The following is a 20435-nucleotide window of genomic DNA, read 5'->3' as shown; positions in this document are numbered from 1 at the left end:
AAACACCATCTGTAAATCAATATCCAAGATTATGTACACTGAATAAACTCTAGAAAACATCTGAGCACAGAGGAATTCTTACCTCTATTTCAATGGACCTTACCTCATGAACTTTCAGTGTTTGGTTTTCCAGTGCTTCAAATTCATCCAGTTCTACTTTTTCCTTGAGTTTCTCCTTCAATTCATTTATTTCTGATTTTAACTGCTCATTTTCCAATACTAGGTTGTTAAAGTTAGCTTGCAGGACACTGATCTCATTTAAAGCAACATCCTGAAGAAGCACAAGAAACTTTAGAAGTTGTTGTTGGAATGTCAGTCTTATTTCTAGACAACACAGAACAGACTTACCTTTTCTAGTGCTAATGCTTCACAGAGCTCTACAGATTCTTCAAAGTGTCTCTGAGTCTAGAAAAAGAATTGCTCTCAGTTAACTGACCTATGAGATCAAGCAAGTTTAGTGTTCTTTGTTGCTTGTCTTTTCATGAGTAGTCCTGTTTAAATACCAACACTTACTGGATCATTTGCCACAAAACTATGCAATTATAGAACCATCCCACAGCTTCACAGATGACCAAGAAACTTTCTAACCAGTTACAATTCCTCAGATATATAGAAGAATATTGATGTTCTATAGAAGAGTAAGGCTGATCTTACTGGGAAGTATGTCATATGTATGCAATGTATTACACAATTGAAACAGATTATATTACCCAATTCATGTTAGGTCCAGCAGTCCATTCTACATCTGAAATTTGATCAGGAGCCATTAGACACTGGTTGTCATGTACAGAATTCTCTAACAAAGCTGAAAAAGAAGATGTATTAAAAAAATAAGACAGTAGATTTTAAACTGGACATCAATAATTTCTTATGAATTTTATCAGATTGGAAACAATCATTCAATGGCAAAGATGTAGCACACTGCACAGGACTCATGAATCTCATAATTTTCCCTTATGAAAGGGAACACAACTAAAGTCCAGTCCATACTTACGATTACCACTTTAAAACAAGTTAATGAGTACTAAACCAAATGCAGCATATCTACTTAATTACAGACTAGAGAAAATATTTAGTTATCAAGGAAAGAACCACTCAACAGTATCCCGCAAGGCTTAAAAAGCACCACCCCTACATACAGAAAAACCCTCTCCTGGGGAGAGGGTGTGGTTTGGATGGACGGTCTGTGTTAAAGAACAACTTTGACTACTGCATGGCAGAAATATTTGTAGATGCTGTCTTTTACCTCACATCTGTTACTCTCAGTTTTAAGAAAATAAAAAAAGCTCAATATCCAGAAGGGGGAGTGGGTGCTATCAGACTTACTCCCTTTGGGAATTATTTCATCTGGGATAGCAAGACTCAAGTTCCCAATTAATCCCAGGCAAGAACTACCAGTATTGTTACACTAAAACCAGCTCCCTTTTAGGCAGTGTTCTTTGTTGGCAGACACGTTTCCTTATGGGCTAAACGTAACTCTTAAAACTGGGTTCACAAAACAACTTCAGCAGTATAATGGCAACTAAATGCAGCTGTAGGTTGCTAATAATACAAATCTGCTTTTTAACTCATTTATTAAAAAGGTATTATTTCTCACTTCAAAGCTGCTTTGCAAAGTTTCCTTATTTTTTCCTGAAGATACTTACAGTCCTCCATGTCTGGTAGTGATGTCAGAGACCTTTTAATTTTTTTGGTTTCACTTAGCCTTGTTTTTTCAAAGTCTTCAAAATAGCTCACATTTGCCTGGTTTATTTTACCAGGAGCCCAAGTAACTCTTCTCTTTCTCTTGGCCTTTAAAAAAAGTATTTACAGAAAAGTGATACAAGGCATTTAGAGAACAGATGTTGCATCAGCCTAGTTCTATAACAATATCAGCAGCTAACTAGATTGTGTTTCGCAGTTTCTTAAGAATTAAACTACAGCAGAACAGACTGAAAGCAAAAATCTATAGTCTGTTCACTGCAAGGCAATACTGAATTGACAGTCACTCAGGAGTTACATTTAAGTTACCCCTTTAAAAATAAGGAAAATTATGTAAAAATTGAATATCAAACTTAGTCTTCATTGGCGATACAACTATGTATTTAATGTTACCTTTTGCATAGTATTTCAGTTAAATAAATCTAGAACAGGTGCTTACTTTGGTATTTTCTTTTGAGGAAAAGGAGGCAGAAGTCACCAGCATCTCAGTTAAGTTTCTTATCCTATCTTCCTGTACTTTTTGAAGAGAATTTTTTTCTTCCAACAGCTGGGCCAATTGGTCTTTTTCCATTGCATGAATTTGAGTCTTCGAAGACACCTTCCATAAAAAGACTATTAATCAAACTATCATCTTAAGAGCCAAAAGTACACCTACAGATACACAATTACTAACACTTAAACACAACTACACACATTCTTTTAAGTCTGGAAGAGCTGTTTTTAACTATGAAACTGATTAGACTACAATTTACCTGTAGACTTAGTATTTAAAGAGGTCAAACTTCACAAAACAATACAGCCTCAGATTTTCTAAGCTAAAAAAAAAACAACAAAAAAACCAAACCCAATTCTTTCAAGTGCAACATTGCTTAAGATGACCTTCTCATAGGGCCAGAAGCCTAGAGGACTACCATTCAATTGTCAAATAACAGTAAACTACTCTAATGCATGTGTTGTCTTAAAATTTGAAATACTGAAAGTCTATTCTGTTGTAAAGGAACTACATTACAGTAGCTAGGTTATTTTTATTTTAAGCTTGCAATAGGGTAATTCAAAGGTCACATGGGATTTCCCAAACTCTTCCGATATAGTAGGTAATGAGGAGAATATCCCAAGTACAGAAGACAGTAAACACTTCCAGATGCAAGCTTATTTTTAAGAACTCATTTCTGGTATAAGAGGCAAGTTATTTTTCCTTAACCTTTTTCTACGGCTATTTTTAAATCTGTAGTTATATGATAATTTGTAATAATATTTTGACAATTTAATTCACCAAACCAGTACATTCAGGATTGTGATTTTCCTTCATCTTTTATGATCTATGCTCTAACAATATTTGCAAGACTGCTCTTCAACTACACAGATTTTTGCAAAAGATGACCACATGAAAGCACTGTTTGGTGGGAAGTTACTATTGCCGATTTTATTAATAATAGTCATGTCTATGCATGACATCTGTTTTGCCCATGGTGTTACACAGTTGCAACATCCTGCAACTCAAACTGAAGCTAAACATCAGTAACAGGGGAAAAATACAAATTAAGTTGGAATCTTTAACTGACATACAGTAACTTCTTATATTGCAATTAATTATTCCTTTTGATCTGTGGCAATACTAAAGTGTGCTATAAGGCACAACACTTCTGTTTCTTAAACATAACCTACAGAAAGCAAGCGATTTAATTAGTTCTCATTCAGTGTTAGCTTTCACACAGATATATTGACTCTCATCATCAGTTGTTCTAAACTTCACATTGTCTTTTCAGTTTCTATTCTCTGAATTGAAATGGCAGATACAACTCAAAAGAGTTTACCTATCAGTCCAAATTTAACTGGTTTAGTTTTAAAATAGAATGTTTCAAAATAGCTATCAGTACTAAGGATAGATTAATATGTTTATTGCATACTTCTTCCAGCTGCTTTTTCAAATCCAGAATTTCTTTGCGATATCTCTTCAGGAGGGCATCATCGTTAAGCACTTCATTGACTTTGGGAGTATTCTTCATTCTTTTGGCCGTATTGGCAAACTGGAGGGATATTATGGACAATAGTTAAAAGAACAAATATATCAGACTTACTCTGTCTCACATTTCCCAATAGAATTAAGGGGACAGTTTCTCTAATAAAGAGAAACATCTAAAAAAGGACACTTATATTAATGGATATAATATTAAATATTTACATTTCCTTTTATCATTTATTCTAAGCTTTGAAAAAAAAGTAACCTTTGCTTGACATTAATACCTAAAAAGTGAAGCCTAACACTTCAGCAAAAATATACAAAGTTTTTTATCTAATAAAAAGCTCAAAAGATCATAAAAAAGACAATCCTATCTAAAGGATTCATTAATAGGTCAATTACTGTAGGTAATTGTATAGGTCCTTTCCTGTAGGATCTGCCTAACATCTTGTGTTAGCACAGACTTGCAATTCTAACTGTGTTTGGAAAAGGTGAATGAGAAAACAGGTTATTTCTTGACAGGAAGAGATACCAACTGCCAGAAAGCTCTAGTTAGACAACCTCGCACAGGATGACAACAAGGAAAAGATGCTGTACACAAAACAAACATTTCAAGTTCCAAGTCCACAGGGGACATTTACAAGATTCAAGTGACCACAATCCAGCAAATTAGATCTTCCACCTGTTCAACCTGTCTACAATGAAGCCTCAAGTCTGAATAACGCTAGAGGTGATAAGTTTTACCTGAAGAGTACTGAGAGTTTCATCAAAAGAAACAGGAGTAATTGTACAAATAATGACCGTCTTCGCATTTCCTCCAAGGGAGTTCTGCAGAATTCGAGTCAGCTTGCTGTCTCTGTAGTTTATGAAGCTGATGAAAGAGAAAAAAAAATACTTTTGCATAGAAAGAAACAGTAATTATCTTTGCTAGAGGTAATGGGTTATTTGAAATAATTACCTGCATAAACCAGGATTACACATAAAGGATTTTAATTTCTCATTTCATTAGCGACTTATATTAAAACAGGTATACAAACACAAGTGCTTACCCAGAAGGGTCATCACAAAGTTTTTTGATAACTTGGCCCAGAATGAACAAGCTCCGGTTTATATTGCAGCCTTCTTTCAGTCGGACACCTGGGTATCACACAGCATTTTTTTTTAATACTTTATTAATTTAAAAGATAAAGATACATTTTAAACCTGTCAAGCTTTTGTGCTGTTACACTTAAAAGGGTTATCCAAGTGCTAAATCTCAAGTGCCACAATGCACTATGGCCCAAAAGCAGCCAGTATCAAATCCTTTATAATAGCTGAAATGCATCAAAATAAGACAGCAATCTTTCCCAAATGTTAATACTTTTTGTGTAGTAAGTAGCTGGGGCCATAAGAACTTTAATTTTGTTTCCTGTTTAAGTTTTGCAAATGCCTGTATTAACATGTGTAAGTATAACAAACCAGCCTTAGATATAACTTTGGGGTTAATTATTTCTTGTAAGAGAATATTAACTTGTTTTCTCTCTGACCACTTTCTTCTGATAAATGCATTTCTGTGCAGCTTTATGCTGTCACTGTTAACAGTCAAGCTCACAAGGGTAAACAGAAGAAGTCTTCAGAAGAGCCTCATTTAACACTCACCTTCAGATCCTGTTTGACTAGCTCTTTCACTGCCTGCCAGATCTACCAAATTCTGCAAATTCAATAAGTATTTCACAGGTTAATTCTGAGGCAATTTAGTTTTAGATCCTCTTAACTGTAAATCTTGGTTAAGAATTTCAAAAACTGAAGTTACACTTAGAAAAAAGCAAGAGGCCTGTCATTACTGGAAGCAATCCATAACTACTAAACACATACCAACCAGTACTTTCAAGGTACGTAAAGACATGGAATGAGTTTGCATGAACTCTATTATACCTGACAGTTTTCCAATCTTGCAGTGCAATTTCCCCCCCTCTCAGTGACAAAAAAAATAAATACAGTTGCTCAGTACAGAAGTGTTAACTACAAACTCAAGCCATAGAAAGCTTCATAGAATCACAGATCCTCTGGTCCAATCTTTCATGGGAAAGAGAGACTAGAAGTTACTATCTAGCACCCTGTCCTGAATCAGCTGTACATCTCTCCTTGCCTGTCATTGTGGAGATAAGGAAAGGAAGAAATTCAGTATCAGAGGAGACGCCTCCAAAATCTGGTTCAAAGTCAACTAGACCTTTATACCATCCCATAATGATTTGCCTGAGCATGTACTCCTCACTTAAATTGAGTTTCTGTTTCAGAAGGGTAAAATCCTATACTAACTCTCCCAAACAGCAACAGACCAAAAAAAAAAAAAAAAAATCCAACCTCTCTCTCTGCTATTACTAGAGGTTACTCTAAAGTCAGTTGGAAGAGAGACAGAGCAGAGCATGGTTTAAGAAGAATAGATCCCATGCACTGCAGTGAGAAAAAACGAAGTGGGCAGTAAATTGCCGAGATGCTGCATGAGCAGTGTCTACATTCAGATCCCAGAGCTTTTCTACATGAAGCCAGAACAGAAAGCTCTTTCTACAACACATGTGATTGACTTACTGCTATTCCCAATGCTAAATAAGAGTGCTCATGCAGATTCTAGCAAGCTCAAATGCTTTCATTTTGATTTCATTCCTCCGGATGATTTGGCTTCCCTAAGAATCAAAGAAACTGTATAGAGAAGGCTTCGGAAACCAAAACACTCCAGAGATAAGCAATGTACTCCTCCTAGTTTAGGCTATTTCATATATCAGTAATAAAGCATAATTTTATGATTCAAATCCACCAAAGAGATTAGTGCTAAGTGGGGCTACTTTTGAAAAAAAAAATTAATCTTCTGGCCATTGCAGCTGTAGGCCACATGTTCTTTTAACCACTAAGTCTGAGGAGAAAAGAAACTTTAAGGTTACCCACTTTACAGGTTCTTTCAGTGGGCTTGTCAGTGGTCAGGAGCTGTATTTAACAAAACACAAGAGCACCCCAACAATAGCTCCTTATGCTTCTGGGAAAGGCATAACATCCCCCTGTCCAGCATGAATTGTCTAGGAACTATTCCCATATCCAATTCCCTTTGGTGGGAATATAGCCTCTAGGTAACACCCCAGGAGTCTCCCTTTATACAAATAAAAACCATGATTTCTACTTAAGAAATGTCTGCTCAAAGTTAACAACAAAGTGTACTTGTAATGTCATTATAAAGCAGCATTATTTTCTCAAAAAAGCAGCAGTGGTAAATTGCTTACTTAATAACTTAATGCCCATTAAATAACTTCTTGGAATACTGCTTACCAAGTGGGATACCATCACTGCTCCATCACAGTTCGCATTTGCAAGGTCACTTCGTTCTCTGCTTTCGATGATCTAGAAGATGATGGTGCAATAAAGTTTAAGCCACTTTAAAAATATTAACACCCCTCCTAATAATGAAACAGTTTTTACCATTCTGAAGATAGTGTGAGAACGGCTGCTGTGTTCATTCATTTTTGTTTCTCCGTAATGGCGATTTTCTGTCAAAAAGTAGCAGAATATTTCTGCTTACATTCTGATAAACTGGAGATATCAGACAAAAACCACAATTCCGAAACTATCTGACAACACTGATCTCTGAATATAATCTCAAAGAGATACCCTATGATTCTAGATATACCCAGTTCATCAACGCTTTGCTAAGATATCAGCTGACAGTGGCTAAGCAACTTACTTTCTCCTTTTCTTATCCATTCCATTACTTGTTCTGGGGCAACCACCACCTCTTCGATGAGATCTTCTACATATGTATTCCTCTTAAGAAAAAACACAGTAATAAATTCTATCAAACTCTAAAACTCACTTCAATATCTTAAGATTACCAGCAATTATTATGGTGTTCATTTCAGTTTGCTTCCTTTTAAGGAAGCATTATTAATTGAATGTCTTTACTCTGGTCACAAGGGATAGGGCAAGTTTACACCTTTATCAAAACTATAGTCCCTTTAAGGACAAGAATCAAACAAAGATCTAGAAAGTTTCCTAAACATAAAACAAGAGAAATACCCTTCTAGTCATTTTCTGAGGGAACCCAGAAGTATGTTTCCTTGGTAAATGTTATAAGGCCATAATTATACAACTGAAAAAAAATCTCCCTTCTTCCAAGTCCCAAAAGTGTTGATCATTCAGGACATTGGAAGACCTAAAAATCCCCAAAGCCAAAACACTCCCTGCCTCTCCAAACCACCAGATTTTATAATTTGCTACAGGAAGAAGTTCTTTACTGTGAGGGTGGTGAGACACTGGCACAGGTTGCCCAAAGAAGTCGTAAATGCTCCATTCCTGGCAGTGTTCAAGGCCAGGTTAGACAGAGCCTTGGGTGACAGGGTCTAGTGTGAGGCATCACTGTCCATGTCAGGGGGGTTGGAACTAGAGGACCTTAAGGTCCTTTCCAACCTAAACCATTCTGTGATTTTATAATATACTATGCTAGAAGACTTAAGGGATTAAGTCTACTTTTGCAGACAGTTACAGAGAAACCAAGAACAGCAAGCCCAAATTCACTGTTGTTGTTCTACTAAATCAGGTGTCCTACTAATTCTGAAGATAACAGTTACACAATCTGACACAGACAAGTTTTCAACTACACACCTCTGACGGTATTTTTTTTAAAAAAACTTTTACTCCAAGCAGATACCATACTTATACTACATTATATGCACTTACACTAACATCCTCACGAATTCCCAGAGGCTTCTTTTTCCTTTTATCACAAAGCAAATCTGTAATGGTTTCATTGTAGATTTCCATGTAAGAAACCCTTAGCAAGAATTCTCTATCTGGAATCTGATGTTAAAAGAAAAAATAAAGAATTAAGAAAAAAGAAAAGGCTAACTAACAATCACCTTTTAATGCAAGTATTCTTACCTTGAAGGTATATGTTTGGATATCATTCCACATGCACATTAGCATCTATCAATACAAAATCAGTTTTATTCCATTCCACCTCTTTCCAGCTGGATAAATGGTATATCACATTTTGTGGATTATAAAAAGTAACTGCACTACTGGAAGGTTGACAGTTGTTCTGCTTAAACGCCCTTTCCATATCTAATTTCCTTCTGCTTATTCCTTTATGTATACCTAGTCTTTTGTCCTGGGTGCAGCTGTAACAGTTACTTTTCTTCTTCTTAGTAGCTGGTGCAGTGCTGTGTTTCATCTTTAGTCCGAAAACAATGCTGATAGCAACAGCTAGAACACTGGTGCGTTAAGTAATGCTTACCCTGATCAAGGACTTTTCAGACTCTCATGCTATGCCAGTGAGGAGGGGCACAAGAAGACAGGAGGGAGCAGAGACAGGACACCTGACCCAAACAAACCAAAGGTGTATTCCATACCACAGCACATCATGACCAGTATATAAACTGGGGGGAGTCACCAGGAAGGGCAGATTACTGCTCTCGTCAGGCTGGTTATCGGTCAGTGGGTGGTGAGCAATTGCATTGTGCATCACTTGTGTTTATTGTTGGATATTTTCCTTCCCTTTTTAGGTTTATATTCTCTCCCCTTGTTATTTCCCTTATTATTATTAGTGGTAATAGTGGTTTTGTATTATACTTTAGTTACTGGACTGTTCTTATCTCAACCCATAAGATTTACATTCCTTCAATTCTCCTCCCCATCTGTCCAGGAGAGTGCAGGAAGGTGGGGAGTAAGCAGGCAGCTGCATGGTTGTGCAGGGCTGGGCTTAAACCATGACATCTTCTCTTTCTGCTTGCTCATATTTCCTTTGCTGCTGCTTCTTCCCCTGCCTCCCTGCTAGAGCATACTGGGGCTGCACAACAGGCTTCAGGACTACACCATCATGGAAAGTTTTCTTGCCTTTAGTTAGTTTTATAGACAACCCCCCACCCCCACAAAGTACTCTCTGCACCTCCTTAAAGGAGGAATGACTGTTTCATTCAACCGATAACAAGTGCTCTGCAGGTGATGTTTTGTTCTTATACCTTCTACTTGCTTCCTATTAGCATTGAGCAACTAGCCTATCATTCTTTTGAAAACCTGATATGATAAAAAAATGAAACTGAAGGATAAAATGAAAAAAAAAAAAGAAACTGAATGATAAAATGGAGGGAAATCGCCTCCTGTGGCAGCGTCTGAAAGCTGACAGAGCCATGTTGGAGCACACAGCCCACTGCAAAGGAGGGTAAGTGAAGTAACAGCAATTTAAAACGTGCATGAATAGAAATTCCCCATCCAGAAGGTGGACCTCAGTGGTGGAGACGGTGTTTTAGCCTGTGTGACCTCTTTTCCTGGAAAACCCTAATTGGAGAACCTTTAGAAATACTGCAGCTAGCACCACAGTTGGGGCTGTGCAGCCTGGAGAAGAGAAGGCTGCATGGAGACCTCATAGCAGCCTTTCAGTATCTGAAGGGGGCCTATAGGGATGCTGGGAGGGACTCTTCATCAGGGACTGTAGTGACAGGACAAGGGGTAATGGGTTAAAACTTAAACATGGGAAGTTTAGACTGGCTATAAGGAAGAAATTCTTTACTGTTAGGGTAGTGAGGCACTGGACTGGGTTGCCCAGGGAGGTTGTGAATGCTCCATCCCTGGCAGTGTTCGAAGCCAGCTTGGATGAAGCCTTGGGTGGCATGGTTTAGTGTGTGGTGTCCCTGCCCATGGCAGGGGGGGTTGGAACTAGATGATCTTAAGGTCCTTTCCAACCCAAACCATGCTATGATTTTATGGTATAAGTAAATTTAGTGCCATATTCTTCCCACTGGAAGTCTTTAATATTGTTAATTTTTGTAAGTTTTAAAATAGCAGACTAAATAAAGAGTCACATTACCTTGTCTACCATATTAACAGGTGAGCATCTATTTAGACTTACAGTATAGTTTAGTGTATTTACAAGTTTAACAACCCAGCTCAGTTTTGTTCTGATTTGATTCCAACTAAGAGAGTCCCATTAGCCTTTTTTTTTTTTTAACTACTCATCTTTGCCAGGCTAGCAAAGCAACTGCAACATACAGGCCAATGTAAATCCATATCCTTCACAAGCTCCTTGCTACTAAAATTAACTTTCACATAACCATTACAAATATTACTAGTCCTTTCAGCCACTTCAATGTAATGGAATTACTCACCTCACAGATAACTTTGAAAACATGTCGAACTGCCTTAGGGATAATGCCTACAGAATCTTCATTTCCCATCATTGTGTATGTCTTTCCTGAAGCTGTCTGTCCATAAGCAAAAATTGTGCCTAGAACAGATGATTAAATTTAACTGATTAACCATGAAATATATTAAAAACAGAAATTGAACACAGTTTTAAAACTTACCATTATACCCTTGCACAGCTGACTGTATAATTGGAACAGCTACACCTTCATATAACTTCTCAGTGCTGTCACTTGAGTGAAACACACGATCTTAACAAAAACAACAACAAAAAAAATCAAGCATATGAATACATTGTGCTGCAAGTCAAAACCAAGCTGCCATCTTACTTAGTATTGCTGACTTGAGATTCAATAAATAGGCATCTGACTGTTTATAGGAGAACTCAAACAAAAAGTATAATGCTTCTAGTGTAGGCTTTTTTTCCTTAAAAAGATATTAAACTTGGATCCAAAAAAGTTATGATGAACAGGCAAGTCAAAAAAAAAACAACTTAAAAATGACGGACACAGTTAAATAGCCATCCCATTTAATCCTAAAAAAATGTTACGGCTAGTTTAACTAAGAGAACTGTAAGCCTGACAAGACAGGCTAATTGTTAAACTCCTAGCCTGGAGCATGATTTTATTATAACTGTATTTTGGCAAAAATCCTTGCAGTGGCTACATTCATAGAATGGTTTGGGTTGGAAAGGACCTTAAGGTCATGTTATGATCATGTTAAGGTCGTTCCAATCCCCCCAACACAGGCAGTGATGCTTCATACTAGACCCCGTCACCCAAGGCTCTGTCCAGCCTGGCCTTGAACACCACCAGGGATGGAGCATTTACCACTGCTTTGGGCAACCTGTACCAGTGCCTCACCACCCTCACAGTAAAGAGTTTCTTCCTTATATCTAACCTGAACTTCCCCTGTTGAAGTTTAAACCCATTACCCCTTGTCCTGTCACTACAGTCCCTGATGAAGGGTAGAGTGGATCAGTAGGTAGAGACTCAAAGTGAGGCAGTTATGGCAATCTAGCATCCACACTACACACTTTTACATGTTGGGGTCCCAAATGTCTTTCTCCCTAAATGCTCTGGACTAGCCCTAGTCTAGTCCATTTGTAACTGGGATTCATATGAAAAGAATACAGCTCATGTGTTCCAAAGCCACTCTACACCATGAACCAGGATAGAGAAGGTCATATTCATCAGGAAAGTGCCTTTAAAAGCATGTTCCTGGTACTGACAAAACCAGAAATCCTACTTGCCCAGATGGCACTTCTTTAAAATTGCGAAGTAAAAAAAAAAAAGTTGATGGCCATTGCAAAAAGCCAGCATCATTAAACTTTGTTAATACATTCAAGTAGCACGGTAACAAGTCCATGTAAACATCAAAGTAACTGCTCTCATATTCTTACCGTAACTGAATACTTTTGTCCCATTCACTTCTGAAATAGTATTATTTTCACTTTTCCAGTGGAGTGACACTTTATCTTCTAAGGCATTTTCCCTAAACCAAAGAAATAATCCGTTACCTGAGGGCTCTGCTCCTCAGGGATCACCGCCCACTCAAAGCTCCGACAGCCCTGTTTGCTCGGGGTTTCCCTTTCTCGGGGACAGACACCACACTTCGCCCCCACCTCCTCTCTTCGCAAGGCTGCAGCGGCACTCCCGGGAGACCTGCTGAAGGGGAGGAAGGGGCAGCAACGCGGGGGGAGAACCCGAGGGACATGGAAGCCGCGCGCAGCACTACAGCCTCCCCTCAGGCCGGGGATCAGGTGCGACACTACCGCTCGGACAAGGCCTCACCTGGCGATAAGCGGCCGCACACGCACACAGACCGTCACAGCTCCCTCGTCCGCCATCGCCAGGACCTCTGTGGAGCGACAGGGAAGCAACAACTCCTCTCCCGGCCGCCAACGCTCAGTGAAGTAATGAAGTGACTTAACCGCCAAACAGAGTTTAAACCTCTATTGCAGCCGCTTCCTATTGGTCCGTGCGGGACAGACGCAACCGCGGAGCGTACCACAGCCAACAGCTTCTGAGGGAGGGCGTGGGGAAACGCTTCCCCCCGCAGGGCGGCCTGAGGTGGTGCCGGCCAGGGCGGCAGTGGTTTGTGCGGCGGTCCGTGGTGCCGGCCGGTTGATTAATACGGTGTTTACTGAACTTAAATAATACGCGTTCACACGTGTGACACTGTTGGGAAATTAAGTTTATTTCTTTTTTTTTGGTTGAAGTAAGATCAAGGGGAAGGTGGCTGCAAGGGAGAGCCTCCAGAATACAGAACATGCTGCATGTCTTTTAGCATCAACTAATTAATGACTAATTTATGAAATTACTATTCGTGTTTAAACTGTTAAACCGTATGTTTCCCTCACGTATCATAATCATCCTCGTCATCCTCTTCATCGTCCTCAGCTGCTTCTTCCTCCTCTTCCTCAGCTGCCGATAAGGCTGCTTCCTGTGCAGCCTTGAAAGCCAGTTCCTCTTCCAGGGTGGGGTCACTTGTCTCCGTGATATCTGGCCCACTGAAGTATTCTGCTTGCACTGGTGGCGGCAGGGTAGGATTGTGGTTCTCTGGGCTGTATTTGTGACCCCAGCCAAAGTAGATGTTATCGAATTTCCTGAGAAAGAAAAGTTAAAGGTCAGGCATTCTACCCCTGACAGAACATCTGTGGAGGTATTATCAGGCTTCCATGCTCTGCAAAAAGTCACCCTGGTGCAGCTATTCTGTAACAGGAGTGTTTAAAAGACAGCACCTCTTTTTAACTGCTGTGACTGTTGATTAATACATCTTTCACTTAAAAATCTCTATAAATGCTAAAATGGTGAAGGCTGTATATCACTTTGCTGTACTGCACAACTCCACATTGGTAACATAGCAGTGTTCCTGACACCAAATCCAGCACCCATTTAAAAGCATGTGGAGGTCATGACTGCACCACAAGTAAATATTACAACCACAGAATGTAGCTGTTTTTATAAAAAGTACCAGAGACTCAAGTATAATGTTTTGAATCAAGGGCTGTGCCCAAATACTGGCGGGACACTTACATCCATTAACTTCATCCTAGCCTTTCCAACAATTACTCAGTTCAGTCTTAAATACATATTCACAAGTTGCCTTCCCCACCAGTCTCTGGAATACTTAGAATTCAGTCAATGAATTAATAATACAGCAGCTTTGGCTTCATTAGACCGGTGTCTATGTTTAGCATATACAGTCTGTGTTGTGACCATATCAAGTAGCTACTCACCTGCCAGATGCAAAGGCATATGCTCCAGGCCATCGGTTAGACTGGAGGACTGCAACAGCGTATTCTGGGATCAGGTCTGTAGAAGTCTGACCTGTCCAAGCAGGGATGTTTTGAATTCCTGGAGGCAGCCAAACACACACAGTCTATGAATAAATTGATGCCTCTACGAAATATTTAAGACTGAGCTACAAGACTTCCACAGAATTCAAGCAATGGTTATATTAAGTTGCATGTTAGAAGAGCTGGAAGTCTGAAACAATAAATGTAGGCGCTGCATAGAAACAGGCTGTTTGAATGTATGGGTAGGTAGCACAGGAATGGTAATAGACCAACGTATAGAAAAGATCATGCTTCTGAAATTCAGTAGCAGTCTTTTGTCAACGACTTTTTCATAACTTACGGATAAATTATATTACACCTTGATCGACAAATGGAGAATAAGAAAATAATTTACTGGTGGTGTAATCTAATACACAGGTTTCCATATTTCCATGATTTGCTGCAGTAATATGCTACAGGATCTAAATTCTTATTTGTGTATCTACACACGTGTACATATATATTTATTTATTTACACATGCACACACACTTTTTCGCCTAAAAAGATGATGGAAAAAGAGCTGAATGTATTCAATGTAGTGAGCTGTCTTGAACTCACAGTAGCTTGGCAAGTCTGGAGTACTTGTTCCCTTTATTCACAACCAGATTGTTAACTAGTAAACCCAAATGTCTCAGTTCTAATGTCAATACTGATAGCCATTTTGCTTTTAATCAATTTTGTAAGAGAATGTGCTTACCCTCCAGGGGCAAACTGTATTTCTCCATGAAGCGTCAGTCCTGTAACTTCAAATATTTACTACCTAAATGACAACATTCCTAATGGCTCTCCATCACAAACTTCATATTCCATGAAGAATACCTTCATCTTCAGAGAGTGGAGTGAGAAGAGGTGGTCCTATTTCTTGCTGTACGTCATCTGGCTCGTCTGCTTTCTCCTCCTCTTCTTCTCCTACTTCTTCTTCCTCTGATTTTTGAAAAGGATTAAGCCAAACACAGCGACCCTATAATTGATATGGAAAAATAATAAATACATATATCAATCACTCAAAGAATGCAAGCCAGTTAAAACAATTGGCTCAGACACAGGCACTCATAGTTAAGGGAGGGGGAGAAGAAAAGAAATATATATATTCTAACACTGGTATATTGTTAGCAGAATATGTATCCTCTTGGCAGAGTGTTCCCTATATCCCTCATTCCTCCCTCACTCATGTTCACTATTCCAGAATGACCTTATACCTGTCATCAGTTTTTGCTATTTTGTAATCTTCAGTTTCTTGCCCATTGGGTTTATATCCTTCTACATTACCAGTTATTGCAAACTAAGAGGCTTAACTTAAGGACTTTGACACTTTTTTTTGCCTTGTTATCTAGCTACCAGTCAGAGGAACATAACAAAATATTATCTTAAGATTCTAATGCATGCATTTCTTTTTCTTTTACAACTACTGTTTTTCTGGTAATAATTTTAAACCTTCTTTCCTACTATTTGCTGTTATTTCACACTAGCATTCTTGAATTGGTAGACTGGCCAGCAATTTACCTAGCAATGGTAATCAAATTAGTGATACCTCTTTCCAGCCTGGTATCAACAAGCTTTTAAGCTTTTGCATTTGCATGTTTCACAGCAGAAAGTAAGCAATGAAAAATAAACCAAAAGAAAACATCAAATAAGTTTCATTTAGCATACAATCATAAACTACCTGCGTTTAAGCATCCTACCCAAGAAAAAAGAATTTAAAACATTTTTGTCAAGTAAAGACTTCAAAAGAGAAAACCTAATATAGATCACCAGAAATTATCGTTATCTATCAAGGCTTAATTCCATACTCTTATCTAAAGGTAGGTTCTGATCTCAAGAACACACCTAGAAGGTTCCTAAGTATATATACATAAAAATATATGCTAAATGTAAATATGTGCAACATGTTATATACTACATCAAAGGTATTTTCTTTAAAAAAATATTTTAGGCCAATACCATTTCTGGTGAATAGTTCAAATGTGCAGGTGAGGAGTGTGTTTACATTCTGAAACCCTATGAGCACCACAGTGTGAATGAGCTATTCCTGAACATACCTGTGTTAAAATACTCTGTACATGGTGTACCCAGCTGGAGAGAGAATCCACCATTTCAGCCACAGGAATAGGCTGATAATCAGGGTTTTCTTCATATGTATCTCTTCCTCCTTCTTCCTCTTCGTCTCCTTCCTCCTCTGAAAAGTGGTAAAATCCAATTGGAGAGATCTGGGTTCCTGCTGAGATCCGAGCTATCTGTGCACGCAGGTAATTGGCCTCATTTCCAGGGAAAGGAGGAAAGCTCACAATGGGAGCATCCAGCCTACCAGTGAAGAACTTCTTGATTTTCCTGGCACAGACAATCTGGGCTGGTGTCACTGGAGGCAACTTCACCCAGGGATTGCCTGGCTCATTACAGACAAAGTAGACATATTTATTAGCCCCAGTTCCACTTTCTTCTTTTGGGATGGTAGGTGGGGGCTTATACGTGGACTTTGGTGGTTCATCTTTTTCCTCTTCTTCATCTTTGAACTCAGTCATACCTTTCCCTTCTTCCTCAATAGCTTCTTCCTCTTCTGTTTCCTCCTCTTCTGCCCCCTCACCGTACTGTACTTCAGCTATAATATAGTTCATCTCCAGACCCAAAATTTTGCCCCAGAAGCGACAGGTCTGGGGCACTGGCTGAACACTAGTTAGTTTTTTAAGGGCAAGGAATATGTGATAGGATTCATCTTTGCTCAAGCCTATTCCAGCCTGTTCAAAATAAAAGGCTGTTTCCATCACGTTAGGTAGACTGGTCTCTCCCTGGGAAAGAAGATATGGAGTTAGAGCTGAAGAATAGTGTAATTATCTATTTGAAAAATCAACGGTTTATCCACTGAATGTACCCTTCACTTTCCTGTAGTGCCACTTACTCTCTCAAGGTGCTTCACAGACATTCATTCACTACATCTTCCACTATAATTTTAAAAAAACAACCTGAAATGCTGTTTTAAAGGTAAAAAAGAGAACACAGATGAGCTTCAGCTTTTAGAATACAAGATTTAAAATTTCAAATTCTAATTGCTGCAAAATAAGGAAAGTAAGAATTCTTACACAGGATCTGCAAGGGACCTCAGTGCTGCAGCATGTCAGCTATGTAAAGAGGCCTTGATGCCTGCAAACGGTGTTACTGTTTTTCCTTGTGTTTGTCGCAGATTCATTTGGGGAAAATATAATACATATTTTATATATTTAGACACCAGATGAGCAATATTTCTCTGGAGTGAATGTTGTTCTTTTGAAAACCTTGACATACGGTTTTCATTTTTTAAAATACTGGCCTCTGCTCGCTCTTACTAAGGCCCATTATGAGACTCCAGCTGTCTTCAGTAGAAGCAAAACTAGGCCAATAATGATTTCATTATTTCCATTCACTTTCTCACTCTTCTCTCATTTCATGTGGGTAGGTGATTGTATCACACAAAGATAGTAGAAGTTGTTCACTAGAACAACTAGAACAAGTAGAAGTCTTCAAATTTGGAAGAAGTGAAGTTAGCTTCGTATGGAATTTCTTCAGCCCTTCCAGGTTTCTTACACCAAAGCAAGATAGACCAGAGTATGAAAAATTCAAAATTCCTCTCTGAAATGCCCTACATGTTCCATTTTTACCATTGCATAAGCTTACTGTAATAAGTAATAGGCTACAGAAAAGATGAAAGACTGCTCTGCTGTTGTTAATATTTATATTCTGCAATGGCAGTTCATTTGAATATATACTGGTAACTTCATGTGAAAATCAACATTTAGTTGATTTAGTTTCCCTTGTTTTTTTTTTTTGAAGAATTTATTTTTTTTATTGTATACAAATGCTTCTGCATATAAGCAACTGCATACTGAAAAATCCCCTGTTGTAAGAAGTGGCTTTTCAATTCTAGTAGTTCTTCATTATAACCATATTATTTTTTTTTTTTTTTTATTTGGAGAAGGACAGACTGGAATCACAGCTGGAGCTGGAAGGATCACAAAATCCTCCATTCTCTATTTTACAGTAGCAGCTGTGCACAATATTCTCAAACTGGAGTACCAGAATTATGGTCACTTTAGGTAAGGAAGTTAGATGCAATATTCCATGCTGAACTGGCATGTGGGAGATATTTTAAGCTTTACTTTCTGTTCATCCTCTCTCAAACATCTGTGGTTTTAAAGGTTCAGGGTATTAGACTTACTATAGGAAAAAGACCCAACTAAGTAGCCAGATGGGTTTTCTTCTTCACACTTAGACATGGGACCAACTCAGCTGTGAGGAGGGTACATGGTACTGTGGTTGCAATTATGTATACGATTGTGAGAGGCAAGACTACAAAGGAGAACACAACTCCCTCCCTTCCTCCTTTCCCTTCCCACCATCCTCCCATCCATTCCCTGGTATATATGGTATGTATTTTTCTGTGATAATAACTCACTATCTCCTCTTCTTCTATTTCTTCTTCTCCTCCATTTGCCTTGAGGAACAAAGCTTTACGCTTTTCTGCAGCTTCAAATGTTGGAAGAATCTCATGTTCATCTCGAAGAGTGTCCATTTTTTTCCGAAACTGAGTCCACTTCACATCCCTGCTGATATTCTCAATTATGTCTACTACATTTGTGGGCTGTTCATCCAGGATCTTTGTTAGCATATTAGCAAGATGATCATATCTGTCATATAAATGTAAATATTATCAGCCTACTATACAGAAGTCTTAGAATATTTTATTTTTAAGATTGAAAGTAGAAGCTAATCACCTGGAGCTTTGGGGAAATTGTTGGAATAGTCAGATGAAAGGGGAACATGGAGCATTATGGGAAATTAGACTTGAAACTGGCCTGACTATAGTATGAGTAGTCCCATCTTCCATTTTTGGAAGGCACCTGCCTCTGGAGCTGAAGCTGAATTTAAATTTGCTCTTAATCAAAACCTTTGAACTCTACAAATTCTCTTAGGAATTTTGATTCTGAAAGATGTTGAATACACAGAGGTGTCACATAGTAGGAATTATTGCATTTATAGTCCATTCTATATATAGCATTTATAGTCCATTCTATATATACCCCTTGCTATACCTCCCCTTCTTAACCCTTTGCCCTTTTACCAACACTACTTTTCTCTCCACTCATTACTTCCTACCCCTTTCAGTTGAGTCTGTCTTTCCGACTTACAAGTTCAGGCCAGATGTTGTGCTGCTCTTCAGTAAAAAGGCTTTTGCATTCTGAATTGCCAGCATTTGCTGTGTGGGATCGGGTATCTGATCATCATACGGGCTGTATCCTGGCTGATAAAGACCGTAACCTGGTTCATGTGGCTGCGGGACAGCCTGCGGCGAGGGCTCCTCCGAAGGCTCGGCCATGGCCTGGCCCAGCAGCGTACGCGCCGAGCCTGGGGCACGCAACAGCCCCTCGGCCGCGGCCAGCTCGTCGCGCAGCAGCAGGTGCTGCCGGCGGGGCGGGGCGTCGCTAAGGTAAACCGGCCGCTGTTGCTTAGGACGCCCGGCGAAGCGGTCAGATGGGTTGGTCCGGTACCGAGTTTTCCGTCGGCGCTGGGAGTTTCCTCCGTGCGTTGGGAGCGCCTCCTGTCTTCCACTCTTAGCTGATAGGCCCGGTGGTGCGCTCTTTTTGTCGCCGCACGCTGAGGCACAGCAGCTGGCGGACGAACGAGCGTATTTCTGAGGGGGGCCACCGACGCAGCTTTCCCCAGCGCCGGGCGGGAGGCCAGAGGCTCCCCGCAGGGCCTGTCGCTGTGAGCACCTGCCCTCAGGGCCTGGGGGCTCTCCTGCCGGGCTCGCTTTTCCCAGCCCACAGCCCGAGCCGAAGCTGTTTCTAGAGGGGTTTTGAAGCCCTGCTTGCTTCCTGTCGTCGTGAGTTCCCATCCATGACGTGCTGTTAGTGCTACATCTTGAATGTTTGCGGCGAAAGAATCTTCCAGTTGCCCAGTGACAGCAGAAGAATGCATCTTCAAAAGCTTAATTTTGGGTTTATAAAGAAATAAGTGATGTTTATTTGTCTTTGTTGCTTTCATGGTGTGCAGTAGAAAGTGCAGTTTAATATTCTATATTTTAATGTTGCCATAAGGTACAAAGTTTTTCTTTTATGAGGAGAAAAAATACTGTAAAACCTGATAATTACTTAAAAAATTGTATTCACAGATCCAAGTTAAAAAAGCAGATGTAAATGAAGTTGGAATGAAGGTGTTCTGAAGGAATAGTTTTGTCATACGATGTTATCAGTGTTAGGCCTTGATTTGAGTACCTTCTATTGCAATAGTATTCAAACACTAAA

The 20435-nt window shown here is 39.2% G+C and overlaps 2 protein-coding genes across 3 annotated transcripts in view; both read right to left on the bottom strand.

The window, feature by feature from the left end:
• The window catches only part of CENPE (centromere protein E), a 36311-nt gene extending 23592 nt beyond the window's left edge, over positions 1-12719 (bottom strand). For both annotated transcript variants that reach the window (XM_057404602.1, XM_057404603.1), the window contains exons 1-17: positions 12616-12719; positions 12225-12316; positions 10984-11073; positions 10786-10904; positions 8363-8482; positions 7371-7452; positions 7109-7176; positions 6959-7030; positions 5300-5351; positions 4711-4798; positions 4406-4532; positions 3609-3728; positions 2141-2299; positions 1647-1791; positions 711-805; positions 349-405; positions 104-271 (exon numbers count right to left, since the gene is read on the bottom strand). In XM_057404602.1, coding sequence (XP_057260585.1) covers positions 104-271; positions 349-405; positions 711-805; positions 1647-1791; positions 2141-2299; positions 3609-3728; positions 4406-4532; positions 4711-4798; positions 5300-5351; positions 6959-7030; positions 7109-7176; positions 7371-7452; positions 8363-8482; positions 10786-10904; positions 10984-11073; positions 12225-12316; positions 12616-12671 — 1710 coding nt within the window. In that variant the 5' untranslated portion in view covers positions 12672-12719. The remainder of the gene's footprint in view (positions 1-103; positions 272-348; positions 406-710; positions 806-1646; positions 1792-2140; positions 2300-3608; positions 3729-4405; positions 4533-4710; positions 4799-5299; positions 5352-6958; positions 7031-7108; positions 7177-7370; positions 7453-8362; positions 8483-10785; positions 10905-10983; positions 11074-12224; positions 12317-12615) is intronic.
• Positions 12720-13180: 461 nt separating this feature from the next.
• On the bottom strand, positions 13181-19567 carry LOC130596675 (radial spoke head protein 4 homolog A-like). Its single transcript, XM_057404536.1, has 6 exons — positions 19320-19567; positions 18587-18818; positions 16203-16946; positions 14983-15124; positions 14064-14181; positions 13181-13430 (listed from the first exon to the last, which is right to left on the bottom strand). Exons 1-6 carry the CDS (start codon positions 19505-19507, stop codon positions 13181-13183), a joined length of 1674 nt encoding a protein of 557 aa, XP_057260519.1. The 5' UTR covers positions 19508-19567.
• Positions 19568-20435: the final 868 nt, after the last annotated feature.

Source organism: Pezoporus wallicus, unplaced genomic scaffold (genome assembly GCF_028554395.1).
Source record: "Pezoporus wallicus isolate ANWC-B61680 ecotype Strahan unplaced genomic scaffold, APGP_CSIRO_Pwel_v1 contig_1583, whole genome shotgun sequence".
NCBI lineage: Eukaryota > Metazoa > Chordata > Aves > Psittaciformes > Psittacidae > Pezoporus > Pezoporus wallicus.
The sequence above is the reverse complement of the archived record's forward strand: the minus strand, read 5'-3'. Positions and strand labels throughout refer to the sequence as shown.

Excerpts from the sequence above, each read along its gene's own strand:
- LOC130596675 (XM_057404536.1), bottom strand. The coding sequence starts at position 19,507 with ATGGCCGAGCCTTCGGAGGAGCCCTCGCCGCAGGCTGTCCCGCAGCCA. Across the intron at positions 14,182-14,982 it reads TCCACTCTCTGAAGATGAAG|GAATTCAAAACATCCCTGCT; the intron begins GTATTCTTCATG and ends GGCTGCCTCCAG. Across the intron at positions 13,431-14,063 it reads TATGCCTTTGCATCTGGCAG|GAAATTCGATAACATCTACT; the intron begins GTGAGTAGCTAC and ends TTTCTTTCTCAG.